Source organism: Pholcus phalangioides, unplaced genomic scaffold, assembly GCF_987345545.1.
Source record: "Pholcus phalangioides strain wild (caught in Gottingen) unplaced genomic scaffold, Ppha-v1.0 ptg000039l_1, whole genome shotgun sequence".
NCBI classification, from domain to species: Eukaryota; Metazoa; Arthropoda; class Arachnida; order Araneae; family Pholcidae; genus Pholcus; species Pholcus phalangioides.
The window spans coordinates 24,942,048-24,969,952 of NW_028301625.1; the positions used below are offsets into that span (position 1 = coordinate 24,942,048).

Genomic DNA, 27,905 nt, shown 5'->3' on the forward strand with positions numbered 1-27,905 from the left:
CATGAACTGTGAGTGAGAAAAATAATTTAAAATAACAAAATTGCCAAAAAATAAAGTACTTATGTATTTTACTTGTTCATAATGACTATCTCTAGTGTATAAATTTATATTATTCTCACGAAAAAAAATCTAATAAAAAAATTAAATTATTTACAGTTATAATAGCTCTCTTTCTACACTACTATTATACTGGGCTTCACCGATGGCATAATCCTTGTGCTTTGATTTTCAGTTGTAAAAAAAGCAATACATTTTAACCAACACCTGCTATGAGAAACTTTTCCCAGCATTGCCTGTAAATCTTCAAATGCTGATCGCCCCAGAGCAATGTCTGATTCTTATGTGTGTATATGATATGAGCACTGCCGTTTCAACCTGTTGACATGGGACGTTTGAGAAAGAGAAGGGAAGTTCTGTAAAAGAATGAAGAAATCCATTTCTATAAAATGGAAATGTTTGTTTTCATTATCACCTTCACAAAATCTTACGCTACCAACAAAAAAGAAACACTAACAACACAGATAGAGAAGAGCTAAACATGAAATTAAAATTTCTGTGCCCGGATAATCAAGGTTCTACCGAATAAGCTTCAACAGAGACTGAGAACTATACATTTAGTGTGTATTCTCCCAACATTGTAAGCTATTATTAACAGTCATATTTGTGGCAAATGCACATATTCTTTTTAAGTGACAAATTTCACTTGAACCATACCTGTTCAAGACACTTTTTATGTTTTCCCAGTGTTTGAGAATAAATTTATAATTTTAAAATGATAAAATGTGTGCCTCTTCTAAATACTTGGGCCATGCAACAAAGATTTGTAAAAAGTGTTGCAATTCAAAACTTAAGTTACCTGATTAGTAGTTATCCTTATATTCTTTTTAAAAAATATAGTTTGTAGATTTTTGCTAATTTTTATTTATTTTTCTTTCATTCTTGGATGGATAAAATTTTACTCTGAAGGGAAATGTTTTCACATTGTTTTTTATTCATTTTTCTATTCAAATTGAATTTTAATACAGGCACCCAACAGATTTAAATGAAAAAAAAAAAATCATTACACACTTTGATAGAAATGAGCCACATTGTACTGAATTAATTCAGTTGAGATTTCAGAAACTTTATATCAAGAAAAAAAATCTGAATACCATCTTTAACATTTTTGAGAGTAACTTGATTTGATAACAATATTTTTAAAATCTTTTCCAGACTATTAGATGTATAATAGATGTTGAGACAATAAAATGACTCAATAAATACATATTATTCAACATATCTTTATTTCTAGCAAAATATGTGAATTTTGCTCATTTTGAACAGAAAAATGCTTTCATAGACTGAATTAAAAAAAAGCTACTTGTATTACACTGTGAAAGAAACAAATTTGATAAATGCATATAATGCACTTCATTTACCTATAGTATCAAATAAATGTGAAGAACTTCTAAAACCATTACAGTGGAACCTTTCGGTAACTGACATCCTTGGACAGGCATTTTTGTCTGCTAATGGGGGTCTGTTAACGGGTAGTAAAATACATTGCCTGTTAAACATAATTTAAAAAAGTGTCCATTAATGGCAGGTGTCTGTTATGGAAGGTTCCACAGCACATAAAAAGCACAAATTAGTCCAACTATTATTAAAATTAAAAAAATCTAAAAATGGACCCATTAAAAATAAAATTTTGAACTTATACAAACCTCTTAGAAAGTGATGAAAACAATTTTGCCATTTTTCATTTCAGTCTTATGTAAATCATTTAACTCTATTTGGTCATAGTAACATCCTGCAGAGAGTGGGTTCCATGTGATTTTGATATATATATATATACACATCTGGTTTAGCAAAATGAACTGAAACTTCTTATTTTGGGCCTCAGACATGTTCGTTGTTGATACAAGGTGGGCGAAAAATCCATAGAAACTTTAAAAATTCATAAAAACCGGAAAAATACCCAAAATAAAAAACAGTTTGCAGGGTTAGCTTTGCTAGGTCATGGGAATTTTTTAAGACAGGAAAAACCCTCAAAACAGTCAATAGGTGGTGCTGGTACGAGTGGAAGGTTGTGCCATGTTTGCATGAAAGAGATGCGCTTTCTACCGTCACATTTATGCAAGATGGAGCAACTAGTCACACTGCTACTCCAGTCAAGGCATTCCTGATACAGGTGTGCAGGGAAGAAAAAATTAGTAGCAGGCATTGCAGGTTCCTATGGCCTCCTTGGTCTCAAGATTTGACACAGGCAGACTTCTGGTTATGGGGATACTTGAAATCCCAGGTATATCGATCCAGTCCATACAATCTATCGGAACTGAAAGATGCAATCCACTGAGAGGTGTCATGTATGCACCCGGACCTGATGCACTCTGCCGTTGCTGGATTTCTGACTCGCCTGCAATGTGCTATCCCCTGTGGTGGTGGTCATGTGGAACACATACTGCCATGATAAATGATTTACTGGCATTCTGTTCGTTATTTGCGTATCTTTTTTTAAAATTTGTGTACATCAGCGCCACTTATCGGCTGTTTTTTTAATTATTTTTTCCATCTTAAAAAAATTCCAGTGACCTAGCGATGCTAACCCTGCAAACCATTTTTTATTTTGGTTATTTTTCCGGTGTTTATGAATTCTTAAAGTTTTTACAAACATTTTGCCCACCCTGTATATATATATTTCATTTATATTCGTTTTAAAAAGAAATTTTTTTAGAAAACATTACCAAGAAAAACATGGGCATAGGTTCACTTATTATTCATTACACAACAAATACATATCAGGTCTATGAAACAAAAAACCGGAGAAGGTTTTTTTTCTTAATTTTCTTTAAAAAGTCTGGAAAAGGCAACTGATGAGAAAAAGAATATATTTTATAGAATATACTTGACTAAGTTACAAAAATTTTTCAAATTTTACATGTGTTTACAATCAAAATCGCCAAAAAAAATTTTTTTTTAGGAAGATATAAAATAATTTACTTGTATTCCAGGATTAATAGCTTTACTCAAAACTACTGAAAGAAAAAAACCAGTAATTTCTCTTGACAGAAACTAATAACAATCCAGCTCCTCAGTACAACAGGAATAAAATTGAAAGGGATATAGCAAAAGCCTCTTGGTTACCATGAATTAATATGATACTGCTTTCCAAAAGTTGAGAAAATTAAAGTTTTATAACACTATTTTTCTTAATTAAAAACCAACTTAGCAAAATTCAACTCATATTATTGAAAAAAGAAAACAAATATGACAAATACTTCATCCGTGATTGTCTCCAAGTAATTTTGAAAGCTTTTTACTTTTTACAGGAGATGGTCAACACTCATTTTATGAAATTCCCATCAATATTAGGTATTAAAATTAATTTTTCTAAGCATTCATAAAAAAGTAAATTGGAAGGATGAAAAAAAAAAATATATATATAAACTGAAGAGCCAAAAAAAACTGGTTCAGGCATCGTATGCAAATAAAGAGATATGGAACCAATCAGAGTACGGCGCTGCGGTCGGCAACACCTATATAACACAACAAGTGTCTGGCATAGTTGTTAGATCAGTTACTGCTGCTACAATGGCAGGTTATCGAGATTTAAGTGAGTTTGAACGTGGTGTTATAGTCGGCGCACGAGAGATGGGACATAGCATCTCCGAGGTAGAGATGAAATTTGGATTTTCACGTACGACCATTTTACGAGTGTACTGTGAATATCGGGAATCCAGTAAAAAATTAAATCTACGACATCGCTGCGGCCGGAAAAAGATCACGCAAGAATGGGACGACTGACGAGAATCATTAAACGTGACAGACGTGCAACCCTTCCGCAAATTGCTGCAGATTTCAATGCTAGGCCATCAACAAGTGTCAGCGTATGAACCATTCAATGAAACATCATCGATATGGGCTTTCGGAGCCGAAGGCCCACTTGTGTACCCTTGACGACTGCACGACACAAAGCTTTATGCCTCGCCTGGGCCCGACAACACCGACATTGGACTGTTGAGGACTGGAAACACGTTGCCTGGTCTGACGAGTCTCGGTTCCAATTGCTTCGAGCTGATGGACGTGTACGGGTATGGAGACAACATCATGAATCCATGGACCCTACATGTCAACAGGAGACTGTTCAAGCTGACCCACATCACAATGGATAAATGAGAAAAACAGGCTGAGCTGTGAGCAAGTCATATTTTGTTTTTATTTTATGTTACCATCTTTAAAAAATTTGACTTTGTTTTTCTCGCTCATCTATATAGTTTTTATTTGGTTAAAATTGGTGTGATAATTGAAAAAAAAAAATTTTAAATTGCAAAAATTTTTCTTATGTAACAATTTTAGTTTGAGCCAATATAGAGTACATCAATTAGCCCCATATTTTGCGATTATGATTGCCTCATTATGCCAATGTACATAGGTGTACTGGTAAGGCAGTTAACTATTGAAAACAGTCATTTTTCTCCAGAATTAGTTGATATAATAATATTGATTTCAAAAAAAGTATCATTCCCACTAAATCCCCCTCCAGAAACATATTCTACCCTATTCCAACTCCTTATTTTTTCGATTTTGGTTCACAATCCAATGCTTCCATTGCCTCTGCATATAGGAATGTTTACATTTCAAGGGAAATTGTATTTTTCCCAAACTGGTTTTAAAAGAGAGAGATAAGTGGTTAAATAGGATATGAAAATTTTACATGCATGGCATGGATTTAACTAGGAATTTGGTGGGAAAGACATGATTTTGTTGCCCCTTAATGGTGTAAAATTCATTAACTTTATAACTTTGTTTCCTGTTTCCCGCCCCAATTTTTGACACTCCCGTAAAGTTTGTCACCTGCAGGAGTTGGCCCCTTTTACTTTCCTCCAGTTCCAGACCTGATGTACCGATCAGAGGTACTCAAACATTATTGGCTTACAGCTTCCATTTCTCAGGAAATATTTTTTCAGCACTTTCCTGGAAATATATGTGTTTATTTCAAATAAACCTGCAGGTACCACATTATACTATTACTACCCCCAATCATTCCAGAACTAATGGACAGGGCAGTGGTTTTACCCACTTTGGAAAACCCTGCACTAGATTTTAACCAATCATTGCTTAGTTCAATGAATGACCATTTTTCCTCAATTTTTTGAAAAGCAGTGAACATATTCTTAAATATATTCAAATATAAGAAAATGTCTCAATAATACAGTAAAAAATTATATAATTCAACTAAAATCAACTTGGAAAAAAAATTTCAGTGACTAACAAGAAATAAAATAATATTTTCACACTCAAAGACAAAAAAACAATTGAAAAAGGTTTAGTTGTGTGGTTGGTATTTTTTTCTTTTATAAACAAAGAATAAATACCAAATTGGAACAAAAATGTTTTGTGCAGACAAAATAAATATCTTGATGAACTGAAATATATGAACTAAGTACAAGAAAAATGAAAGCATATGCACCATATAAACACACACACACACACATATATATATATAAAAACAAAGCAAAAAGCAGCTTCCCCCCATGTAAATAACTATAACTTTAAAAACCCAAGCTTCCTATTACATCATTTTGGGAAATAAGAAAAAAAATCCTATTTTGTAACAAAAATCTGTAGTTATAAGTTAGTTTTTTTAACAAAAAAGTTAACGTCACTTATAAAATATCAGGCTTTTGTGGCCATCGTTAGTGCTATGACGGAAAGATTTTGAGATGTTTTGGCCGTTATGAATTGCCTCATTTATGATGGCCAAACAGCTGCAAATCTTTCAATTACAGCAATATTTGTAACATTTTTGCTTAAAATTTTGATGAACTTTCATAGTTGCTAAATCTACATAGTGATGATAAAACCAGAATACTTAATTTGTGTGATATAAAGAAATTGCACATAAATAGCTAATGGAAATTATTTTTTGTAACTGAAAATATATAAATAAGTTTATGGCTTTTTGAGCTTTAGAAAAATCCAGAAGTTCAAAGTATAGTCATTTTCAAACACTAACATACTATTATAACAATATATTTTCATAGCCTCATTATTCATCATATATTCAAAAATGTGCAAGGCATCAAAAAAGGCCAACATCACCTTTGTGAGAAATTTTGCTACAGAGATTCACAAACTACTCTTATATCTGTACATTCATACATATGGCTTTATGTGCAAAATTTTAATGAATACTTTTTATTCCTTCATCACTAACAAGTATCACACTTTGGTGGGGAAAGATCACTTGCATCTTCAACAGATATTATATTCTCCTGTTCCTTGTTCTTAGCCTGGACAGAATACAAATCATCTGAAACTGATGTGTATGTTTGTGAAACGAAATTTCCAGGGATAAGATTACAAGAACTACCAGAAGAAATGTTTTCTTTAGTAGCCAGTTCTGGTATAGTCACATCAGCTTTTATTCCTGATATATTTGGTTTCTGATCTAAGTCATGTGCATTTTGCTTTTGAGTTGAATTACCTACAATGGTCTCAGGAACTTTTGAATTATTTCCTGACAACAAGGAAACAATCTGTACATGAACGTCTTCTGTGGTTGAAGTGTCAAGACCATGATTATCAGACTTATTTTTGCTATCACAGTTCACATCCCTATCATCCAGTGATTTAATTTTGCACTGTGTATTTGCAGATGAAACTGTTTTGTTTGTGCTTGAGTTAACTTTCCCATCACAGCTTTTATGCAGGTTACTTTTTACATGAATTTCAGTTGTATGAATTTTAGTTCCATGGCTCTTTGGTGAACCACCATTTCCATGTTTCAATGGATTTTCATTTTTGATTATGGCTGGGTTCTTATCTTTATGCTTTTTTACAGGACTCTCAATTATTTTCATCCTTTTTAACAGGCTTTCACCTTTCACAGTTTTAGAACAATCATTTTTGGCTTTACAACCCGATTTCAAAACAAACCTACTATCAACATTTTTTGAAATCATTCTTGCTTCATTTTTGTAAGCTTTGGCTACATCACCTTTGACCAGGCCTTTATTTTCACTCTTTGGGCTTGGCTTATCTTCGATTTTAACATCTTTATTCTCACTCTTTGAGCTTGATTTATCTTCACCTTTAACACATTTATTCTCGCTCTTAGGGCTTGGCTTACCTTCACTTTTAACACCACTCTTATATTCATTCTTTGAGCTTGGCTTATCTTCATTTTTAACTGGAGATATACTTGTAACACCTTTCTCATACTTTTCATAGATTTCTTTTCGCCTATTATATAACTCTATCGGCATAAACTTCCGGCCTTTCTCAAAAAGTTCTGATATAACAGTTGAATTGGGGAATTTTGGCATTTTAATAGGAGAAGGAGTTCTTAAAGCATTACGTGCATCACGTTCTTCTTGTTCACTAATCTTTTTATCGAGAGCAAGTCTAAGCTTCTTAAAGTCTGGAGTATGCTTTACATCTATAGACTTTTTAGCCTCTAATTTTGGTGTTACAGAGATGTTATTTTTAACCTTTTCAGAATTGGGTGATTTTTTAAACCTCCACTCTTTTTTCCACTGTTCCTTTGAGAGTAATTTTGGACTGTCATGACTTTTATCATTCACAGGATCTACTTTCTTTTTCATAGTCCTTTCTATTGTAGAATGGCCAACTTTTCCAACTGATGCACAGGTTTGTTCATTTTCTGAGCTTTCTGAAACATAATACTGAGCTAATCTCAGATGCCATGCTATACTTGTCACAGCACTAACCGTGCGGAATTGATGGATAATATTTCTTGGAAGAAAGTATATGTCATTGTCACAGAGTTGAACACGTGCATAGCGTATCCCCTCACGACGCAACTGATTCAATTTTGCATCTTCTACCCACTGAACACACTGAAAAAGATATTGAAAATAAAAACAAAAAACATATAAAATATGAAATATAACTGAAATAAATGACAATAATATTCATATTCTCTGTGGCCAAAAATAAAGCCATCTTATGATGTAGTAAAAGGCCAAATATTGTGAATTTTGAAATATTTATTGCAATGATTACGCTATTCATAATTCAATACAACAAAATAAAATGTTTTAAGACATTGGGAATTACCTTCACACATGATGATACCTCACATTTTAATTGAATCATTTTTTTTTATTTAAATAAACTTTTAATTTTTCATCACTTAGCTGACTACAAATATTAAAAATTACAAATTAATATTTGTATTCAAGTGTTTTATAGTATTTTGATTTCAAAAATGCAACTAAAACAGAAATCACGCAGTTGAACTTGAATTTAAAAAGAAAAAGGTTCTAAACTTTTAATACCTCGGTAATTTTAGCATCACAACTAGTTACTTAACCAATTTTTGACCACTCTTCAAATTCTTGACCGAATTGCACAATTTTTATACATATGATGACTGGCTACTTAAATAACATATTTGAGAAGTTTAAAAAAAAAATTGAGCATGTTTTTCTTTGTAATTAATGTAACTTTTAAATTAATTAACTTTGAATATAAATTATCTCAATTTAATAAAAATAATTCATAATTATGATTTTGGATAATGTCATGTACCCTGCAACAAAAAATTTGGAAAAAATAAGGTTTATGGGAAAAAAATTGCAGATTGAAAATTAGGATAAAATTTCTGAAAAATTATAAAAAAAAATCAAATTTCTTTGTGTATATATATATATAAACAAATTAAAAAAAATACTATGACACTCATTAAATTTTTTAATTCCCAAAAATATTGACTTCATACAAAAATTTGCATAAAAATTACTCGCAAATTTTTTTTAAACAAAGCTTGGAGCAAATGCAACGTCAGTCAAAAATGGTTTAAGTTAGTTTTCTTCATTTACGTATGTTACGGCTCAAGTCCAACCACTTTGCACATTGGCTAGACTTAAGACATTGGACAGTTTACAAAGTAGTCAACCAGCTTCTGGCCACTTCATAAAGTACCTAGACTTCAGAAATCAACTGTAACATATACATTATGTTATATCTATTTATATTGAGGCTTGACAAATCAAAATTAACAATTTACCAGCCAAGTATTTTTCCCACTGACAATAAATAGTCTAAAATAATGTATACTTTGACTAGTCTGGAGTCCCTTTCTGAGTTGGCAGATATGCTGACATAGCTTCCACAATTTTTTTGCTGTCCTCAGAATCCAATTCAGTTATCATATATCATACACAAAAAAAAGTTAGACACCAACATTAACTTTGAAGTCGCTATGGGGACATGCCACTTGAGATTAGTCAAGCCCCCTTATCTGTATATGTAATTTATTATATAATGTATATTATTTGTAAATCAGAGTTCCCACCCGATTCAACAGTATTAGTACATAAAAATATTATCCACAATTCCCATCTTCAACACATACTTAAAGTATTTTTCTAGCTTCTATATTGGATGTCAACCAAGTTTCAAAAAGTTGTATGACCAAAGACCAACGTACTTGTGAAACTGGAGGCTCGTGCAGATCCAGCTGAAGTTTCTCGACTAGATCATTAAAATCACCAGCATGAAAAGCAACGACATCTTTTGTAACACGATTAGCTGAATACCTTTGAAAAGAAAAAATATCCCAATCAAAAATATAAAAAAGATAAAATAAAGACATGATCACTGATCAAGACATGACATTTTATTTCTTTATGAGGAAAAAAATGTTTTATTCAATTAAGGCAGAAGTATTTTAACATTGTAAGATGATCAGGTCAAAAGATACTGTTAGATACATACATTATAAGATGATGATCAGGTCAAAATTTTCTACCTGATCTCATTTTTTAATTCCAGTGTTCAGAGCTGGGTGGACCAGTTGATAATTTCAATTACTAAGATTAATTACTAGGATTTCATTATTAAATTTATGAATAACATCTATGCATCTAGAAAACTGACTTGGTAACAAGATGCAAAAAAAAAAAAAAAATTCTGGGGAGAACAATGTAATCAAATATCATTCAGAGAAACATTTAGTATTTTTGTATATGTGATTTCACTTCAGATAAATTTCTTGTAAGTGAAAACAAATATATTTTTACATGTGAAATGAATAAACAATAAATCTGTGAAAGACGAATGAATGGATCATAATTGAGAATATACACTCAACATGTGGTTTGCCAGTAATTATAGTTACTACAAAAATATTATGCAATGCTGAGAACAAAGACCAGCATTAGAAATCATTGGTGGTCTGATGCTGTTTAAACACTCAGATCAAAAAAGAAAAGAAATTATGGTGGTCCGTTTGACCAGCAGCAAAGAGCTTTTTCTCCTTGTGATGATACATTGATCATGGAGGAATTTTCAATGGGAGAATCACTGATACTCTGTCATTTCATAAGTCTCAAAAGTTTAAATGTCAAATGACAAATGTTTATTTCTGTAAAAAATACTTTAAAAATAATACTAGAAAATACTATTTTAAAAATAAATATATACTACTTTAGAAATAGTACTTTAAAAAAATACTAGAGCCACAGACCAAAATTCAAACATTTATGAGCAAAACTAATTTTGGCATGCTTTATTATACAGTATATATACTAAATGATGGCTCAATCTTTTAACATCCATTCGATGAATTAATATTTTTCCCACATTTGCACGCCACCCTAATCTTTAATGCTCTCATAAATTAAATAATTTTTCATTTTTTTAATTCAGGAGAGTTTTTAAAATGAATCTTGCGCCAAAAATATAGTTATAATACAATTATTCCTTGAGCTTTAATGAGTTCAGTTAAAGCTGAAGGAGCTACAAACATTTTTGTCCCCCTTTCCAGCTTCAGAAATAATTCATGAAATGCTTGTTGAAATCCTCTGCCACCTCCCCATATAGATGAAATATTTTGTGAGTGTTGCACTAGCCATGGGCGTACAACATCCTGGAGCATCTAGGCAGGGTTCTTTGGTGGGCCCTAGGCTAGGTTTACTACTGAGACCCTCTTTAGTCAATTTATAGTGGAAAAATCAAAACATAATATTTGTCTGGGGGAGGAAAGTCCTGTCAGACTCTCTTTCCCAGTGGGGCCACAGCACCATCCTGATGCAATTCCTGGCATTACTACCTTCGTTTTTATGTTGGCCAATTTGGATTAGAAGCCCTTGGGCCACTCTACTTTTTGGCAGAGAGAACACTGAAAAAACAATTTTTTTCTGACATCAAGTCACATTGGCGTAATGTGTTTTAGACTTAAGACTTGTTTTTCAGGTTTCTGTCTCTGACAAGATCTTTCATTTTCTTCCCCACCTTTCACAAATTCAAAACATACCCATACTCCCTATCTGGGCTGTCTTGGACTTTGAGTTAAAAACATTTTGATAAGAATAGAAACAATACTTCTCACAAATTCAAAACAATCAATCAATTATATATGTATTTTATGAAATAAAAAAGCCTTTCTATATTAAAGTCTGAAGACTAAGGTAATGAAATTATAGAGAACCTGCATGAAGCGAGCAATTGAAATGTGTTTTTTAGCCACTTTCTATTCCACAAAAATAAATGAGTAACTTAAACTCTTGATTCTTTTACCAAGCTCAATATTTACATGAAATAAGATGAACTCTTCTTTGCAAGCTTACTTATTTCCACAATGTACAGCTTTTAAAACCCCTACTGCTGCTGTAGTTAGCCTGTCGAATCCTTGACCAACATGATCTGCATGACACCTAGTGCGATCTTCAAACATCATTTCACGAGGTTCTGAAGATCGTGGGATGTACTGTAGTTTTTTCAATTCATTGCGGAATCCCCTAACAAAAACCAGCACACAAATTCTTATATATGTAAAGGCACATTATCATAATATATTCACCCAGCAGCAAAAATAAATATGGAACAATATAGAAGAGTTGATATATTAAAGTATTTTAACATGTATAAGGTACCCTTGTGCATAAAGAAACCCTTGATTTTTTTGGGCTTAAAATTTGGAAAAAAAAAAGTTGAATATATATATATATATATATATATAATGCTGTCCATGTATAAGAAAATCCCAATATTTGAAAAAAAGGTTCCTTATACACGTTAAAATACAGTAATTTAGAATTATGAAATATATTTTGGTGTGCATAAGATTTTGGTCACAGAGCTATTTTAAGTTATTATTTATCATATTTATACTTATAAAAAATAACAGCTGTACCTTATTTGACTTTCATTCTAAATCATACCATAAATACAGTACTTTGTTGGTAAAATAATTTTGTTCATGGAGAAAAAGTTGTGATTGCAACCTATTGAAATGTGCACAATATAAAATGTACATGGAAATATATAGACAATAGAAGTTATTTGACATATTCAAGCCATAAAAAAAACAAAATTATACTTGATAGATTACTCTCAAAGTAAAAGGTGAAAAGGATTATGAGTGCAATCTTTAAAACTCTGGTTACCTAATTCTCATATTATGTGCCATGGTTACACAAGCCTTTCATAGGCTCCAGATTTCACAGTCATTACTTCAATTCATTATTTATATAAACAACTAATTCTGTCACTTTTTCAGCTGATGACTGTTTTTGATTTAGTTTTCTGACATATCCTTTAATTAAGTACATCAGTATATAATCACATGGAAGAGAGCAATGTAAAGTAGATGATATCATATGAATATTATTTTAAAGTAAACTAAAATTACCTTTTTCTTGGACAAGAAGATTTACCGATGTCTGCAGTTGGCACTAGTTGTTCACCAGGTCTCACCCATAAAATTGGACCATCATTACTTTGTTCTGGATTCATATGAACTGCTGACATGGGTCCCCATGGCATAGTTAACTTTAAGAATGGGCACTGCTCCAATATACTCAAAAATTCAGGAAAATAATCACCAGCTTCTTCATGAACAGTACCAACCAAACTAATCTGATGAAGAGGCCCAGCTCTAAATGTACCACGACTATATCGACTATGTACCTGAAATGATAAATATATTTTGAAAATACAAAAATGTACATTGAATGTATGAAAACAAACTGATATTAAATGGAATTCTCACAAGAACACACACATTTTTGCTAATTTACTCTAAGTTAATAGTTAGATCTCTGTAAATTTCTTACTTTCTATAAATGTTTTTGATGCAACAAAGTAACTTTTATGTAGACTCAACTGCATGAACCATATGGAATAAAAAAAATTATTTCTCAAAATGCAAGAGAGAGAAAAAACCATCAAATTAGAATTGGAAAACATTATTTAAATTGAGGTTTGACTGTGTGTGTATACAGGGCGATTCCGAATTCATGGGGAAAACTTTAAAAGGTGATACACAGTGTTTGCCAATATGCATTAAAATTCAATTTTACTCCTCCAAATTTTGCTAAGGAGTGAAAATATTCCTTCAAATCTCAGGTAATATTTTCAGTAGAGTTATTTCTCACTGATAAAAAATACCCCTTTTTTACAAGAGTGCTGCTCAAAATATTGGACAGGAGTGAAATTACTCTTCAAGATGATATTTTCAAATCACACTGGTAAGACACCTACACAAGCATTTCTGGTCATAGAATGTGTGACTGAATCACAATAGCAAAGGCAATAGAGGTTGCTTTTAGACAATGCAGAATAGCACTTTACCAGTAGCAAATTAATTATATTTCCAATGGATTTACTGCAATATCTGATGCCAACCATTCAAAGGTACAGGGGATGTAATGTAAGCCTACTCGTGATGCATTCTGGGTAATGCAAAATCTACCCCAAGTGGTTCTGCTGCTTGCCATTAGTTGGCACAGCATAACATTGAATTTTGGTTTTTGTTGGAGCGAGAACCAACAATCTCATGGTGCATGTGGTTCTGGCATAATGCAATATTATGCACATTTTTCAGTGAAATACACGATTATTCAAACACCATATTTCTGCTGCACTGGATTGGATACAACATGCACTCATTACATGGCACCCGTCTCCCTCAAACTCTCTCCTCTCTTGATTTATATTTGCTCATCCATCTCCAGCGCAATTCCTATTGAACCCACTGGGGGATTTCATTGCTGAATTAGTGTCATTAATGTGTCACCAGTGTTTGCATCTCAACCTTTCATATTTGACTACATGTTTAGGAGTGTTCTATCACCCTTTAAAGTTCATCCCACAAATTCTGAATCACCCTGTGTATACAATCCCCCCCCCCAGGGAAAAACACTTCTAAGCTGTTAACAATGGAACTATATGGAATAACTACTAGGACAGACAAAAAAGAAACGAAGAAAATATCTGTATTGATTGCAAATTAAAACAATTATGAAACAAAAATTAGTAGTGATAAAATAAGTCCATGAAAGCACTTTTATGGATAAGCAGACTTCCTTAGAAAGTTAATCCTTAAACTCTTTTCTTGCAGCTGTAACACAATTCATATATCAGCTGGGTTTATGTTATGCATAACAAGAAAAATGTTTTTCCATGATGAAACAGTGAATGCATAGCCAATTTCTTCTCCCTCTGATGAGCTCTATTATTATGTCTTGTGTCAGCAAGATACAATGATAGCAAGGAAGAAACCGACTCTTGAAAGAGAAATTAAACAGTATCAATACAAATTAAACAGTATCAATACAAATACAAGGGCCACAACATGGAAATTGCCAACGAGTTGGCTGAAAAAAAAATTATGCCCATAAAAATAGGGATTTCAAATATAATCAAAATACAGCAACCCAATACAAATACAAAACAAACGCCACAACAGGCAAAATGCCCAACGAAGTGGCTGATATGGCAATATAAAAGCATATATCACGAAAATAATAATAGCTTAATTATATATAATACACTGCCCATAAAAAAGATTATGGTTGTCTTATCTAAGGGTGTATAGCTTCTTGATTTATCCCACTATGTTAATCATACTTCTTTTTAAGCGTGCCAATTGAGTAAGAATTCACGACCCATCATGGTAAGCTATTCTATTTATTAACAACCCTATTAGAGACAAACTCCTTGTGATGCCACAAGCTGGAATTGTCCCTTACTAAACAATACTGGTGCCCCTTGTTGAAGCAGTTGATTGAGGATTCATTAATAACTCATGTGGTCCATCTTATCCATCCCGTTGAAAATTTTAAACACTTCGATCATATCCCCCAACACCTGCATTCCTCCAATGTAAACATAAGCCTTGTGTATCAACAAGAGCATGCGCAACTCTTCTTTGCATCCCCTCAACCAAGTCTTTGTCTCTGTAGGTATGGTCTCTAAAACCTTACGGCATATTCCAGTCCTAAGCCTCAGAAAAGTAAGAGAATAACTTTAGGAGAATGCACGACCTTTATAAGAATGAAATCTAACATTCTCTTCACTTTAATACTGGTAATATACTTCAAAATAATACTGGTAATATACTTCAAAATAATACTGGTAAATAATTTAATGCATAGCCAATAAAAAGTATGAAGTGTGATTCCCAAACTTTTCATACCTGCAGAACCCACTGCCTGATTTGGAGACATTTTAGAAGCATTCAAAAGTGCATTGGCATACTGGTTGCGAATAACCAGTGTCCTAATTACTACTTTTGATACACTGATTTCACAACACTCTGAGATATCACAATGCTCAAGAATCACTGCTTCACAGCAATAATTTTAATTGTTGTCTCTGCAGAATTATTTCTATATCAAGGTTTGACTGTATAATCAATTATAGGAGAGAAAATTTTAACCAAATTGTTTCTAATACTACAGGTCTTCTTCCGGGAATTAGCAAGCATACCTGTTCTGCATATCTGGCCATTGTTGTAGTTTCAATGTCTGATTGTCTACCAAGTCCACCAGTCTTCACAATCAGTGAAGGATAACTTACAGCAAAATGCTCAAGGAGGTCTGGCAAATAATGAGCGGCATTATGAACTATTGCGATTACATGTTTTGCTACACCGTATGGCTCTTCTGCAAATGATTCCTGCATAATAAGATGATTAATTAAATAAGCAATTCCAACATAATAACTGGTCCACAAATAATAATTTTTCAAAATAACAAAGAGAATGCAATACTTAGACTTGTCTCTTTTTGAAAGAAAGACAATTCACCTAACCTATTTCAACTGCTCTTCCAATTTGTGATCAAATTGTACAATTTTTTATACATGATTACTGATGACTTTAATAACATATCTGAGAAGTTGAGAAAAAATTAGGTGTTAATTTGATGTGTTTCCCTTATAATTAGTATAGCTGTTCAATTAAATTTTAAGTGACTTGATTTATTTTATTATAATAATAATTATCTACGGTTGTGTGAAATGTAATGCATGGGACAAAAAACATATTTTCAAAGAAAATTTATTAATTATCTTAAAAAATTACAAAAATATGTGCCAAAATCACTTTAAAAATTGTTTAAACAAAGTGTTATGTAAATGCAATGCAATTCATGAATGTGAAAAGAGATTTTTTTCAAATTTTATTATTAGAGAGAGAGAATCTGTATAAAGTGAAACCTCCCTACAACGATCTTTGCTTGATATAATGATAAAACCCTCTACATCAGAGGTTCTCAACCGGTGCTCTGTCTGCCCTTTCCAGAAACTCCACAGCAGCTCAAGAAAATGAAATAAATCATTAAATTTAATAAATAAAAAAAGGCCTACAGGGCTCCGCCACAGAAATTATATACTAAAAAGGGCTCAGCAAGTCAAAAAAGGTTGAGAACCATTGCTCTAACACAATATTTTTTCAAACTCTTGTTTGGAAATGTCTATACTCTAGTGTTAAATTGCTCTCTCTCTATATAACGATAATTCCTTTGTATAGAGGGATAAAATATAGATATATTTTTTCCTGGTCAGCAGAGTTATATCAAGGTTTCACTGTATATAAAATGGATTGCCACTTTGTGTGTGTCATGAAATTTACATGCATAGTAAATAGAACATGAACTTAAACAATATGTAACTTTAGTTGGATTTTTAAACTTTGAGATTGTCAAAAAAAAACATTGTTCCCTGTTTGTTACGGAAGTGAAGGGAAGGAGTCATATATGAATAATTAGGTCTACTTACAGGGTATCTGGATTAGATGTCCCTGATTTAAGACAGTGATTGACCCTCTTTCTGGTGCAATGTGTCTGTCAGGCACATCACAAACTCATTTTCCATCGTACATTTTTCATTGTGCTTGATGAAAGGTTAAAAATCAGCAATGTCACATAGAAAATTTCCCTGCCTCTGAGAATTTGACAACAAATTTTTTGAAAGTACCATTATGTATGCTACCATTGTTAAGAGAAAAAAGGTGTCACCATATATAGGACAAGGCACAAATTGTTCTGTGGAGAGGTTGGCTCTCATCAACACTACCGTGATCTATTGCAACCCTATCGCCCTTTTTGTTTTTTTTCCCCTTCTTTCATCAGCAAAGGGAAGGAGAGAAAAAAGATCCAGACATGCCTTCTCACAAAGCCTCTCAGTAGCAATGAATGTTGAGTTTTACCAAGGGGGTGCCCCCGGACCACATAATCAAGTCTAATAAAAAAAGAATCACCTCAAAACTCGAATGGGTACCTCGGTAGAGTGAGGAAAATGTGAAGAAATAATTAACATAGCTGCCAACTTTTGAAAATGAAAATTCGGGAGATTTTCGCGCACACCCGTATTTTATACTAAAACCACTCCCTAATAAATACAATAGGGATTTTTCCAAATAAAATAGGGATTTTCCAAACATAAAAGTTGAAGCGTAGGGAATAAAATCCCTACTCAAAAACTGAAGTCAAATTAAAATAGGAATTTTACACACATGGAAGTTAAACCCTTGGGAATAAAATTCCTACGCAAAAAACAAGTGAAATTGGAGGCCAAAACTTCAATGATGTAAAAATAAATATTGTGTTCAATCAGAAACGCTGTGAACAAACATTCTCCGCGAATGACCCCAAAATCATCGGAAGATGAAGGAAAACACCGTCAATTTTTGAAGAACACTGACTTTTTGTGACACTTGCTTGATGTTTTTTTTTCACTTCACGACTGATGATGGCAGTCTTTCCATGACCGATGTTTATGTCCGTAACACAACTTGTACAAAAAGGAAAAGTCAGCCCTCTTCTGGAACGTTTGATGAAAGGAAATTCATCGGAATAAGTATCTTTAAAATTGATTAAATATGTTTTTGCTTATCATTATTCATGCTTTGTTATATCGCACGTACGTAACTTCAACAAAAGAAATTTTGACCACATGTGCATCACCATAATCTTCAATTATTATCCAGGACTATTGGCTGCTAAGCCATTTCCCTGCACGATAAGACAAACAACTTTCTTGTTACCATCAGAGGGTTTGTAAAACTTCCTTAAAAAGGGAATTTCCCCATTTACGACGTGTGACGTCATTTCGAAAGGGAAAAAAAAGAGGCTTCATGCCCCACAAGAAATTCCTTAGGGATTGTTTTCATAAGTGGGGATTTTTTAATGAAGTAGGGAATTTTTAGGGACAATTAGGGATTTTTGTGATTTTCGTAAAAATTCGGGAGATTTAAGAACTTTTCGGGAGATCGAGCGATGAAGATAAAATTCGGGAGATTCCCGAAAAATTCGGGAGACTTGGCAGCTATGAATTAGGAATCGTGCTACAAATGTGGCGTTCGACTAGCATGTCAAGTCACCAGTGACTCCATCACATAAGATCAATGTTGGGGTTTTGGACAGGACACACGAGATAAACTGGTCAAAAGTGTCTGAAACTGTCCAAAACTCCCAAGTTTGAAAATGTTATGTAGAAACCTATAGTTTTTTTTTTTCATGATACTAACATATATAAAAAAAACACTAGCAGAATATAAAAAAAGTCTAACTAAATCAAAAATCTTTCAGAAGATGCCATTTGATTTTTTTAATTAATTGCTTCATCAAATTAATGGTTTCAAGCTGGAAATATCTGATGGTAAATTAATATCACTCATATAAGTGTATAACTTTAAATAAACACTGTTTTTGATTTGTTATTTTGCCATAAATGTTATTTCTTTACTTCATATCTTATTTTTCATGTATGATTATGAAGCAGGTACTGTGTTTAGGACAGTGCTTATCCAAAACCCTGCCAAAAATCTGCTAGAACACTTTTCTTTAGAAAATACATTATACTGAAAGTACTGAATATGCAGAGTCACAGTTACGATCATTGCATTATTGTGAAACTCAACATAAATATTTTTCATTAGATAACATTATACAGTAATAATATAAATAAATATTAATGGTGTAATGTTTATCTAATGCAAATTTTCTATATTTTGACTTTTCAAACTTTTTTTCCTTTTTAAGAGTGAACTTTCTATTTTACATTCTCGATTTTGAATTTAAAAAATTAATTTTAAATAAAGGAAAATATCTGAACAAAATGAGGCTACTATGTAGCACCTACACATGACTAACAGAACACAATTTCACAAACACCGATTACTATATGATGATAAAAAAACTTCAAGACCCAAAATTTATGCTAAATTCCAATTGTTGCTCTAATGAGGCTAGAAGCTAACATTTCATTGAATAAATTCAAACTATATATAAAATCCTATCACATGGTGGACAGCAGTAAGAAAAACATTGGAAGAAGAAGGCTTATCAAAAGACTGCCTTCAACATATTGTTTTTCTATTTTCATGTCCCACAAGTTACGCATCACACACAATTGAAAGAATATTTTCAAATTTTATAGTGATACACAATAAACTTAGAAATCATCTTGGCATACATAGGGCAGCTAAGCTTGATTATTAGTGTTCAATTATTACATACATACATATATATATATATATATATATATATAAATAAAAAGTTTAATTTCTTCTGTATTTTATCTAGGTGCTTTTTTCTAATTTTCATGTGATAAATTTCTATCCCATTCTTATATCTTTCACATGTTTTAATGAATCTTATGAATCTAATATTTAACCTCACAAGACAGTTCAGTTTTCAAGTGCAATCCCATAGCTTGATAACATGATGTCAGTCATACATCCCTTTACATATACTGTTTTGAATTTCAAAACTTTATTATATTTAATGTAATTAATAATATAATTTATAATACTAAGTTATTTGAATTATAGATGTTATTATTATCGTAATTATTTGATTATAGAAGTTACTTCTTCATCAAATTGTAAAGTTTTTCACTTGTAGTTATATATAGGAGGTTTTGGACAGTGCGGTAAAAACCACAGTATTTACCATGGCTTTTACCATACTACCCAAAACCATGCCAACCCTGCATAGGATATCTTGTCACCGATATCCTCGTATGAGGAGTACTATAGCAATATACATGTTGCATCACTTGGATACTGATTCTCCGATCAGCCGCCAGACTTCAGTATTTCAGTGTGAGGAGGCCCAAAAGAACAGAGACAAAACCTTTCCCTGTCGACTGCTTTCTACCAGTAGATTGTAGGACCCTATTTTTAAGATTTTCTTTTGAAATGAAATAAAAAATATTGATCACATAAATTGTGAAGATACATATTCCCATTTTGTATTAAAGAAATTGGTTATAATCCTATAAAAAGCATGCAATTTTTGGTTTACTCTACATGATTATAATAGATGAATCCTATTTCAGGGATGAGATTGCTGTTGACTCGTTTTGGAGCAGTAAATTTAGTGTTTCGGAGCAGCAATCTGTGAATTTGGAGCAGTGCACAGAATCATTATTACCTTTGTCAAAAATGAAAATTTTTTGAACCGAGATAATAAGATTATTCAATTTTGAACATTTTAACCAGTTATAGGGTTCTGGCATCAAAAATCAGTTTCATATGTTTGATAAAACTTGCATCCATTTGTAGGGATGTAAAAATTATAAATCATAATCCAAGCTGGGCGTAAGAAGAAAAAGTAAAAGTTTACAAATCAAACAAATAAGCATACATTAAAAAAAACCTCATGACATTTTGTTGACTGTTTCTGTTGACTCATGACTGTTTTCACTACACATTTTTTTCTTTCGGTGTTTTCAGACGAACTTGCCCACTTTCGATGTCTACAAAGTTTTTTTCTCTCTATCCTCACTTCTATAATTTTCTCCGCAGTATTTGGCATAGTTTTTGATGATGACAACTGAATTTCCAACTCCCTTTCTTCTGCTTTTAGTCTTTGATTCTCACCTGGTCGTGGAACTTTCTTATCAAAAGTTTTTTGGTGCTGAAGTCTGTCTTGGTACTTCTGATGCGAGCTGTGAACAGCTTTCAGAAGATTGGCATCGACATCAATATCTTTAGCATTTCGAGAATGCTGTACATAAGATTTTATTTGCCTAATGCTATTGATATTTTCAACCGAAAGATTTGATCTATGTTTTAAGAAATGTTTGTTTACACTCAAGCCCCACTCGCAGTCTGCATTTCCATGTGGGCAAGACATATTAAGGCTTTGACAAGCACAAGCAAAATTTCGAACTTTGCACTTCCATCCAAGTTTTTCAGATCAAATATAGATCCCCAATACTTATCTAACCTTTGATAACTCACATGCATATCTTCACACTGCAGAGAAATCCATTCATCCAAGAGAACAGGGGTATCCAAAGGACAAACTTGCGGTAGCTTTGAAACAACCTACTTAATACATGATAATGAGTTTTCCAGTCGGAAAATAGGATGCAAATACTTCATTTTTTCCAGCATGGTGTTCTCAAAAGGTAAAACTTTGAGTAAATGCTTGATGATCTAGCACCTAATAGAAATTTTTTGTTGAGAACATTCCCCCAACTCAGCAAGATTGGATTCTATTTCAGCACCAACAACCACATTTTTCCTCCAGTTCTCACTGCTTTCTATAGCTAAATTCTGAAACTCAGCAATTCTAACATTCTGAATATGTTCAGATTTCAGGAAACGTGCCATAATTTTTCCAACAAGAGCTCCTAGCTCATCATACAAAATGTGTATGAGGGCTCCTCTTTTTCAAATAATGTCAGAAAGCCATTCAAAAAGTTCTGATGCTTCTTTCAGAAACAAAGCTTTCACCAAAACACTCTTATTTGAAAGGACTTCCTGGATTTGATGCAGTCGAGATGAGTCTGATCTGGACTCCTTACTTCTGAATCAATGCTGAATTATCTCTTTCATTAATTCTGGAATTCTCTTTCAATAATTCTGGAATTATTTCCTTTATTAATTATTTCTTTCACTAATGCTGAAATTATTTTTTATTAATGCTGGAATTACCTTTCATTAATTACATAATTTTTAATTAATTTATATTAAAAATAATTATAACTTTCATTTATTTTGGAATTGAAATTCTCTTTTATTAAAACTAGAATTTTTCTTTTATTAAAATTAGAATTTTTCTTTTATTAAAACTAGAATTTTTCTTTTATTAAAACTAGAATTTTTCTTTCATTAATTCCAAATTTTCTTCATTTTAATGCTGCAATTATCATTCATTAAAGCTAGAATTTTTCTTTCATTAAAGCTAGAATTTTTCTTTCATTAAAGCTAGAATTTTTCTTTCATTAATTCTAGAATTCTCTCTTTCATCAATGCTGAATTCTCTCTTTCATGATTTTGGAATTATCGCTTTTATGATTTTGGAATTATCCCTTTCATCAATGTTAAAATTATCTTTTAATAACTCTGGAATTATCTTTTAATAACTCTGGAATTATCACTTTTATCAATGCTGAAATTATCTTTCATTAATTAAGGAATTATCTTTCATTAATGCTGTAATTATCACTTTCATTTATTTTGGAACTGAAATTATCTATTTCATTAATTCTAGAAATTTTCTTTCATTAATTTTGGAATTATCTCATCGATACTGAAATTATTTCTTTCATTTATTGTTTGACTCCTATTATGGCATAAGAAAATAACACGGGGGGAAGGGGGGGGATTGTGCGTGTTTTCACCGAGTCACGTGATCTTCCGACAAATGATGTTGCGGACGCCCAAGATGAAGACCGCTGACTTATACGGGTCATACTCCCTCCAGCTCGATGGTGCAAACATAGTGCGTACGCATTTCAGATTCCGAAAACCCGCGTCGTCTCCGATAGGTTAAAAAACCCGAACTTTTTTTAGCTCGAAATTCGATTTTTCAATCAATCGGAGGCGACACGAGTTTTCGGAATCTGAAATACGGACGCACTATTTTCACACCCAAATGCGGGAAACCTTGGCAGAACCGGTTATCTTGATGAATTCTACAAAAAAACCGGAACATACACAAAGGTTTTCTATAAGTTACAGTAGCAACGCCTAGGTTGACGTCACAGCATGATTCAAATGATGTCATCGAAAGTGAAAGTTGAAGAGGGAAATTTCGGAGAACCCCGATTGGCGCAGAAGGCACAAATTTTCTCGGAAAATCAACGTTATGGCACAGTATGTAGCAGGAAATTGCTAATGGCGCAGAAATCCCATCCCTGCTATTTTAACAAAATTAAAAAGATCTTAAATTTGGTTCAGTATAACTTAATCTAATAAGAGGAGGCTGGAAGTTTAAGCACTAAAAATTGAAAAAATAGGCAGGCCAAAAGGCATCAAAAATGCTTGAAATAGGCAATAAAAAAAGGCATTTATAGCCAATGTATGAAAGGAAAAATAAGAAAAACCTAAGATATCAAGGGTCCGAAAAATGACTAAATGAATAAAAAATTTACTCTGTGTTTGAACATATTAGTTTATAATTGCATTAATAGCCAAGCCAAGTTGATATTACCAAACCAAAAAGAAGTGGCCTTTAAGCTTAGGTCGAGGCAATTTTATTCAACTAGATACGTAATTAGCTTACATGCAAAATAATGTTAGCTAAAATAAAAAAATAATTAGTAAACAATTATGAATTAAATGTTTCAATTAAAATATGCTCTGACGTGAATTTGATGGTATGTTGTTTGCTATCTGAAAACTATGTATAGCAGAGATGAAAAGTCTTTGTCATTTCCATACCTGGAAGTACCAAGTTTTGTCAGATGCATATTTCTCAAGCATTAACATCTATTTGTGTTTAATGGGGCTGGAGGGGAGAGGCTTTCTGATAAGAATTAATGCTAATAATTCAAATTTTTATAAAGAGCAATTCCTTTGAGGTTCTCAAAGCCTAAAATATCAGAGCATTACAAAATATGATCTCTAACATTCAAGGAGACAAACATAAAACAATGTCGAAATAGACATTTATGGCAGAAAGACTCAAAAAGGCACTTTTACAAAAAAGTTTAATAGGCAAAAAAATGTATTTAAAGCATTTTGCAAGAACTTCTGGGCTCTCCTAATAAGAAATCATCCTATCACATTTTATGGAAAGGGAAAAATTCCATTAGTTGCATTCGGAAGATAATTATAAGCCAGGTTTGCTATGATGGGATTCGACTGTATATAGGAAGAAAAATACATCAGAGTCTATATTTGGAAAATAAAAAAGCCATCAAGTACCCAGTCAATTAAATTTGGTTGCTGACCCTGCTATAACCAGTTGAAGCACCACTCTTACAATTCACTTGAGTCAGTGACCATTATTTTATTGATCTGAACCATGAAAGCTGTTTAGATATGCTTATACAGAAAAGATGCTGCAAATATACAATTGTATATAATTTTCATGAACAAATTGAGTTTTTTTTTCATGTATAATCTGTGGGTTATACATGAAAAAAAAATAGATGCAGATCCTACAATGAAATTTTTTCTGAATTATATGCGGGAAAATATGGTAATTCTGAAGCATTATCATATATTTATCACTTTGGTATACACATTCAATGTTTTCTCCTAATTTTTAGTTATAAGTAGGCTGACCATATTTCCTCGAGAGAAATACGGGACATTGCGTTTCCAAATACGGGAAAATACGGAACATCGCCAATTATCGCCAAAAACAACGCCAAAACCAAACAAATTTGCCAAATATTGTTGAAATTACGGAAAAATCCCAATGGCGGGAAATGATGCAAATTGCAGTGGATTACAATGCATTCCACGAAAGACAAACGTTCAATCAATGTGGGAGATTAATATTCTCATATATAGTTGTAATTATCGTAAAATAATTTATGAGTTGAAAAATAATGTCAATCTTTGACTTCAATAAAGAATAAAAATTCAAGTTGTCTTCGTGTAAAATACGGGAAAAACCGGGACACTTTTGCCAAAAAGTCGGGACGGCCAAAAAAACAGAAAATATCGGGACTGTCCCGGGAAATACGGGACGTATGGTCACCCTAGTTATAAGCATACTCGAAATCAAAGTGTAATAGTATACAGTCGATTCCGCATACATTTTCCTGCTTAGTATGACTTACTTTTGTGGTCCCATCTGTATCTGATTCTCATTGAGATTTCCAGTTTGAAGCATTTTTTTGCTTACAACATTTTTCATGATTTTTTTTGAAAAATGTTATAAGTGGGATCCACTATATTACATAGAACCAAATACCTCTAATAATGATACACCTACCTTCAAGAACTCTTCAGCCAATGAATACATGTCCTTCTCACTGAGATGACAAATTTCATCCCAATATAAGTGCAGCATTGAAGCACCTCCATTAGGATAAACTTCCATCCTCATATATTTTCCATATTTTAGATGTTTGAAAGTAGAGCTCTGAGGTAGCCTTGGAATCCTTACAGAAAGAGCAGCAGGAGGAAGATCTCTGTCATGTCTGTCACGCCTACACTGAATAGAAACATGCCTTTGTTTCAACCCTTTTCCTTTACACCTTATACAAACCACTTCATTTTGACGATGTCCAGAGGTAGAAGACTTAATTTGATTTAAACGATCTTCATGTTTCTTTGGAGAACACTCTGTTTTAATATGATCATGTTTTTTTGTATCATTTTTTTCTTTTTTGTGGTCACTATGATGACGTTCTGACTTGGATGGACTCTTATGAATATGGTTACTTTTTCCTTGAGTATTCTCATGCTTGTTCCTTGAATGACTGTCATTTTTTAAATGCACTTTATTTAAGGCTTTATCACTTCGATTTCCTTTCTCACTCTCAGTTTTGACTTTCTTTGGATTAAACAGATATTTGATACTGGCCCCATTATCTAAACTGGAACTGAAATCTTTCTTTGGAGTTTTTCTATCTATAGGTAAATTAGCCGCAGTATCACATTCTTTTTTCATCTTCTTTGGATCAAGAATGTCCTGATTCACACTCACTAAAATGGGAGAATCCTGTTCAGTTTTATGCTTTTTCAAGTCAGGTTCTCCTACAGTTTTTTCACTATCCATCATTAAATGTAGAGGCCTTTTGATAGTTGATGCACATTCCATATCACTTAGTCCCTTAAACTTAGCACATTCATGTTGCTTTTCTGATTCGTTTCCTGTCAAGTTTTCTTCCAAACTTTCACTTTTTAAACTAGTTTCAATATTAGGGTTTACACCTGAAAACATTTTAGAAGTTTTTGATTCATCTTTATCGCAGCCAACAGATACTGGAGAAGGAAGAATTAAGTCACTGCAGACAAAAGATGACTCGGATGAAGTACTGGTACACTGTGAAGACGAGCCATGATGTCCATCGCTGGAACTGGAGTGAGAACTATTTGATGCTAAGACATCCTCTTGAAAATGTTTTGTAGAAGCTCTATCTTGTGAAAATTGTTCTTCACTATATTTATCTTCAGAGTTAATGCACAACGATGAAGCTCTTTTATTTTGTTTATAACTGTTACTTCCCATATCTTCTTTCTCACATGCAGAATTAATATATGGAATTGAGGATTCTTCTTTGTTCACAGTTGAAGCAACTGAGTGTGAAAAATCACCGCTTATTGCCTCGCAAGGAGGAGGTGGCATAGGCTGAACTACAGCTATTTTAATACCACCAGGAATATCATTATTACCACTGGAAATATTTTTGTTTGGTGATGTTTCATTACAAAACTTGTCTTCATCATTATCAGGAAAAAGTCTTCGTTTTACACCTTGGGCACATAAAAATCTTGGTGGCCTTTCTTCCATTAGTTGCTTACGATACCTTTTCAGGTTTTTTGGAGGAGGTATATTGGTGGGGGTCTGCATAACAGATGGATTTTTAAATGAAGGCAAATGAAAATCGTGAATGTTTCTTGAATCACATCTTACTGATCCTTGGCTTTGCTGAGAACTAGCAGGTACAGTGTTTTGACAACTGATTTTTCTGTTGCCAATTTGTCCTTGGATATCAACTGATGGTGCTGCAACTGAATTAATGTCAGCTACCTCCTGAGGATCTGGTATACCTACTGTTTTGTCATTTGAGTGAGAATCTAAATATAATTCTGCCCCATCAGTTCTTTTTTCCTTATGTTTTTTCTTTTTTATGAGATAAAATGAGTGATCTTCTCTTTCTTTTTCACACTCAGCAGTATTTGGATCAGCCAAACCTACAAAATATTAAAATGTGCAATAATATTTTTTTTTACATAAATCAGGTGCAATGACAGTCTATTTAATGTCAATCAAGTAAAAATTCATGAACCAAATTTATATTTAGTACTTTGAACAAAATTAATTTTCTGAATTCTCAGAAAATCAACATTGTTTTTTCCCCCTTTTATAAAGTCTGAACTGAAGCTGGGGATTTGAACAGGACACATGGATATTACTGCCAAAAATTGTGTAATGCCTCAAGAAATCTAAGTTTCACACAGGAACCAATATATATATTTTTCAATCAAAGTAACATAATAAAAATTAAGTACTTGAAAATTGCAAAAGACTCTAAATCTTTCAAAAAATTAAAAATGCCTAAAAGTGCCAAAATCTGTCTAACCATCACAAACTTGTCAAAAACCAGTTCTTAGGTGTCAAAATATGACATGAAAACAAGTAGATTTTCCTTTGATGTTACAAGCATAAACAAACTGTTTGTTCTTAACTGTCAGGAACCTCAAAATGCAAACACATCACATAAAAGTGATAGATTTTATTTTGATGATAAAG

At 32.6% G+C, this 27,905-nt stretch overlaps 1 protein-coding gene across 2 annotated transcripts in view; it reads right to left on the reverse strand.

The window, feature by feature from the left end:
• Positions 1-1,264: 1,264 nt before the first annotated feature.
• LOC149065749 (uncharacterized) overlaps positions 1,265-27,905 on the reverse strand; it is a 53,493-nt gene continuing 26,852 nt past the window's right edge. For both annotated transcript variants that reach the window (XM_089254090.1, XM_089254089.1), the window contains 6 exons: positions 25,419-27,346; positions 15,721-15,909; positions 12,641-12,918; positions 11,577-11,747; positions 9,437-9,545; positions 1,265-7,841 (listed from right to left, as the gene is read on the reverse strand). In XM_089254090.1, the coding sequence (XP_089110216.1) occupies positions 6,192-7,841; positions 9,437-9,545; positions 11,577-11,747; positions 12,641-12,918; positions 15,721-15,909; positions 25,419-27,002 (3,981 nt within the window). In that variant the 5' untranslated portion in view covers positions 27,003-27,346 and the 3' untranslated portion in view covers positions 1,265-6,191. The remainder of the gene's footprint in view (positions 7,842-9,436; positions 9,546-11,576; positions 11,748-12,640; positions 12,919-15,720; positions 15,910-25,418; positions 27,347-27,905) is intronic.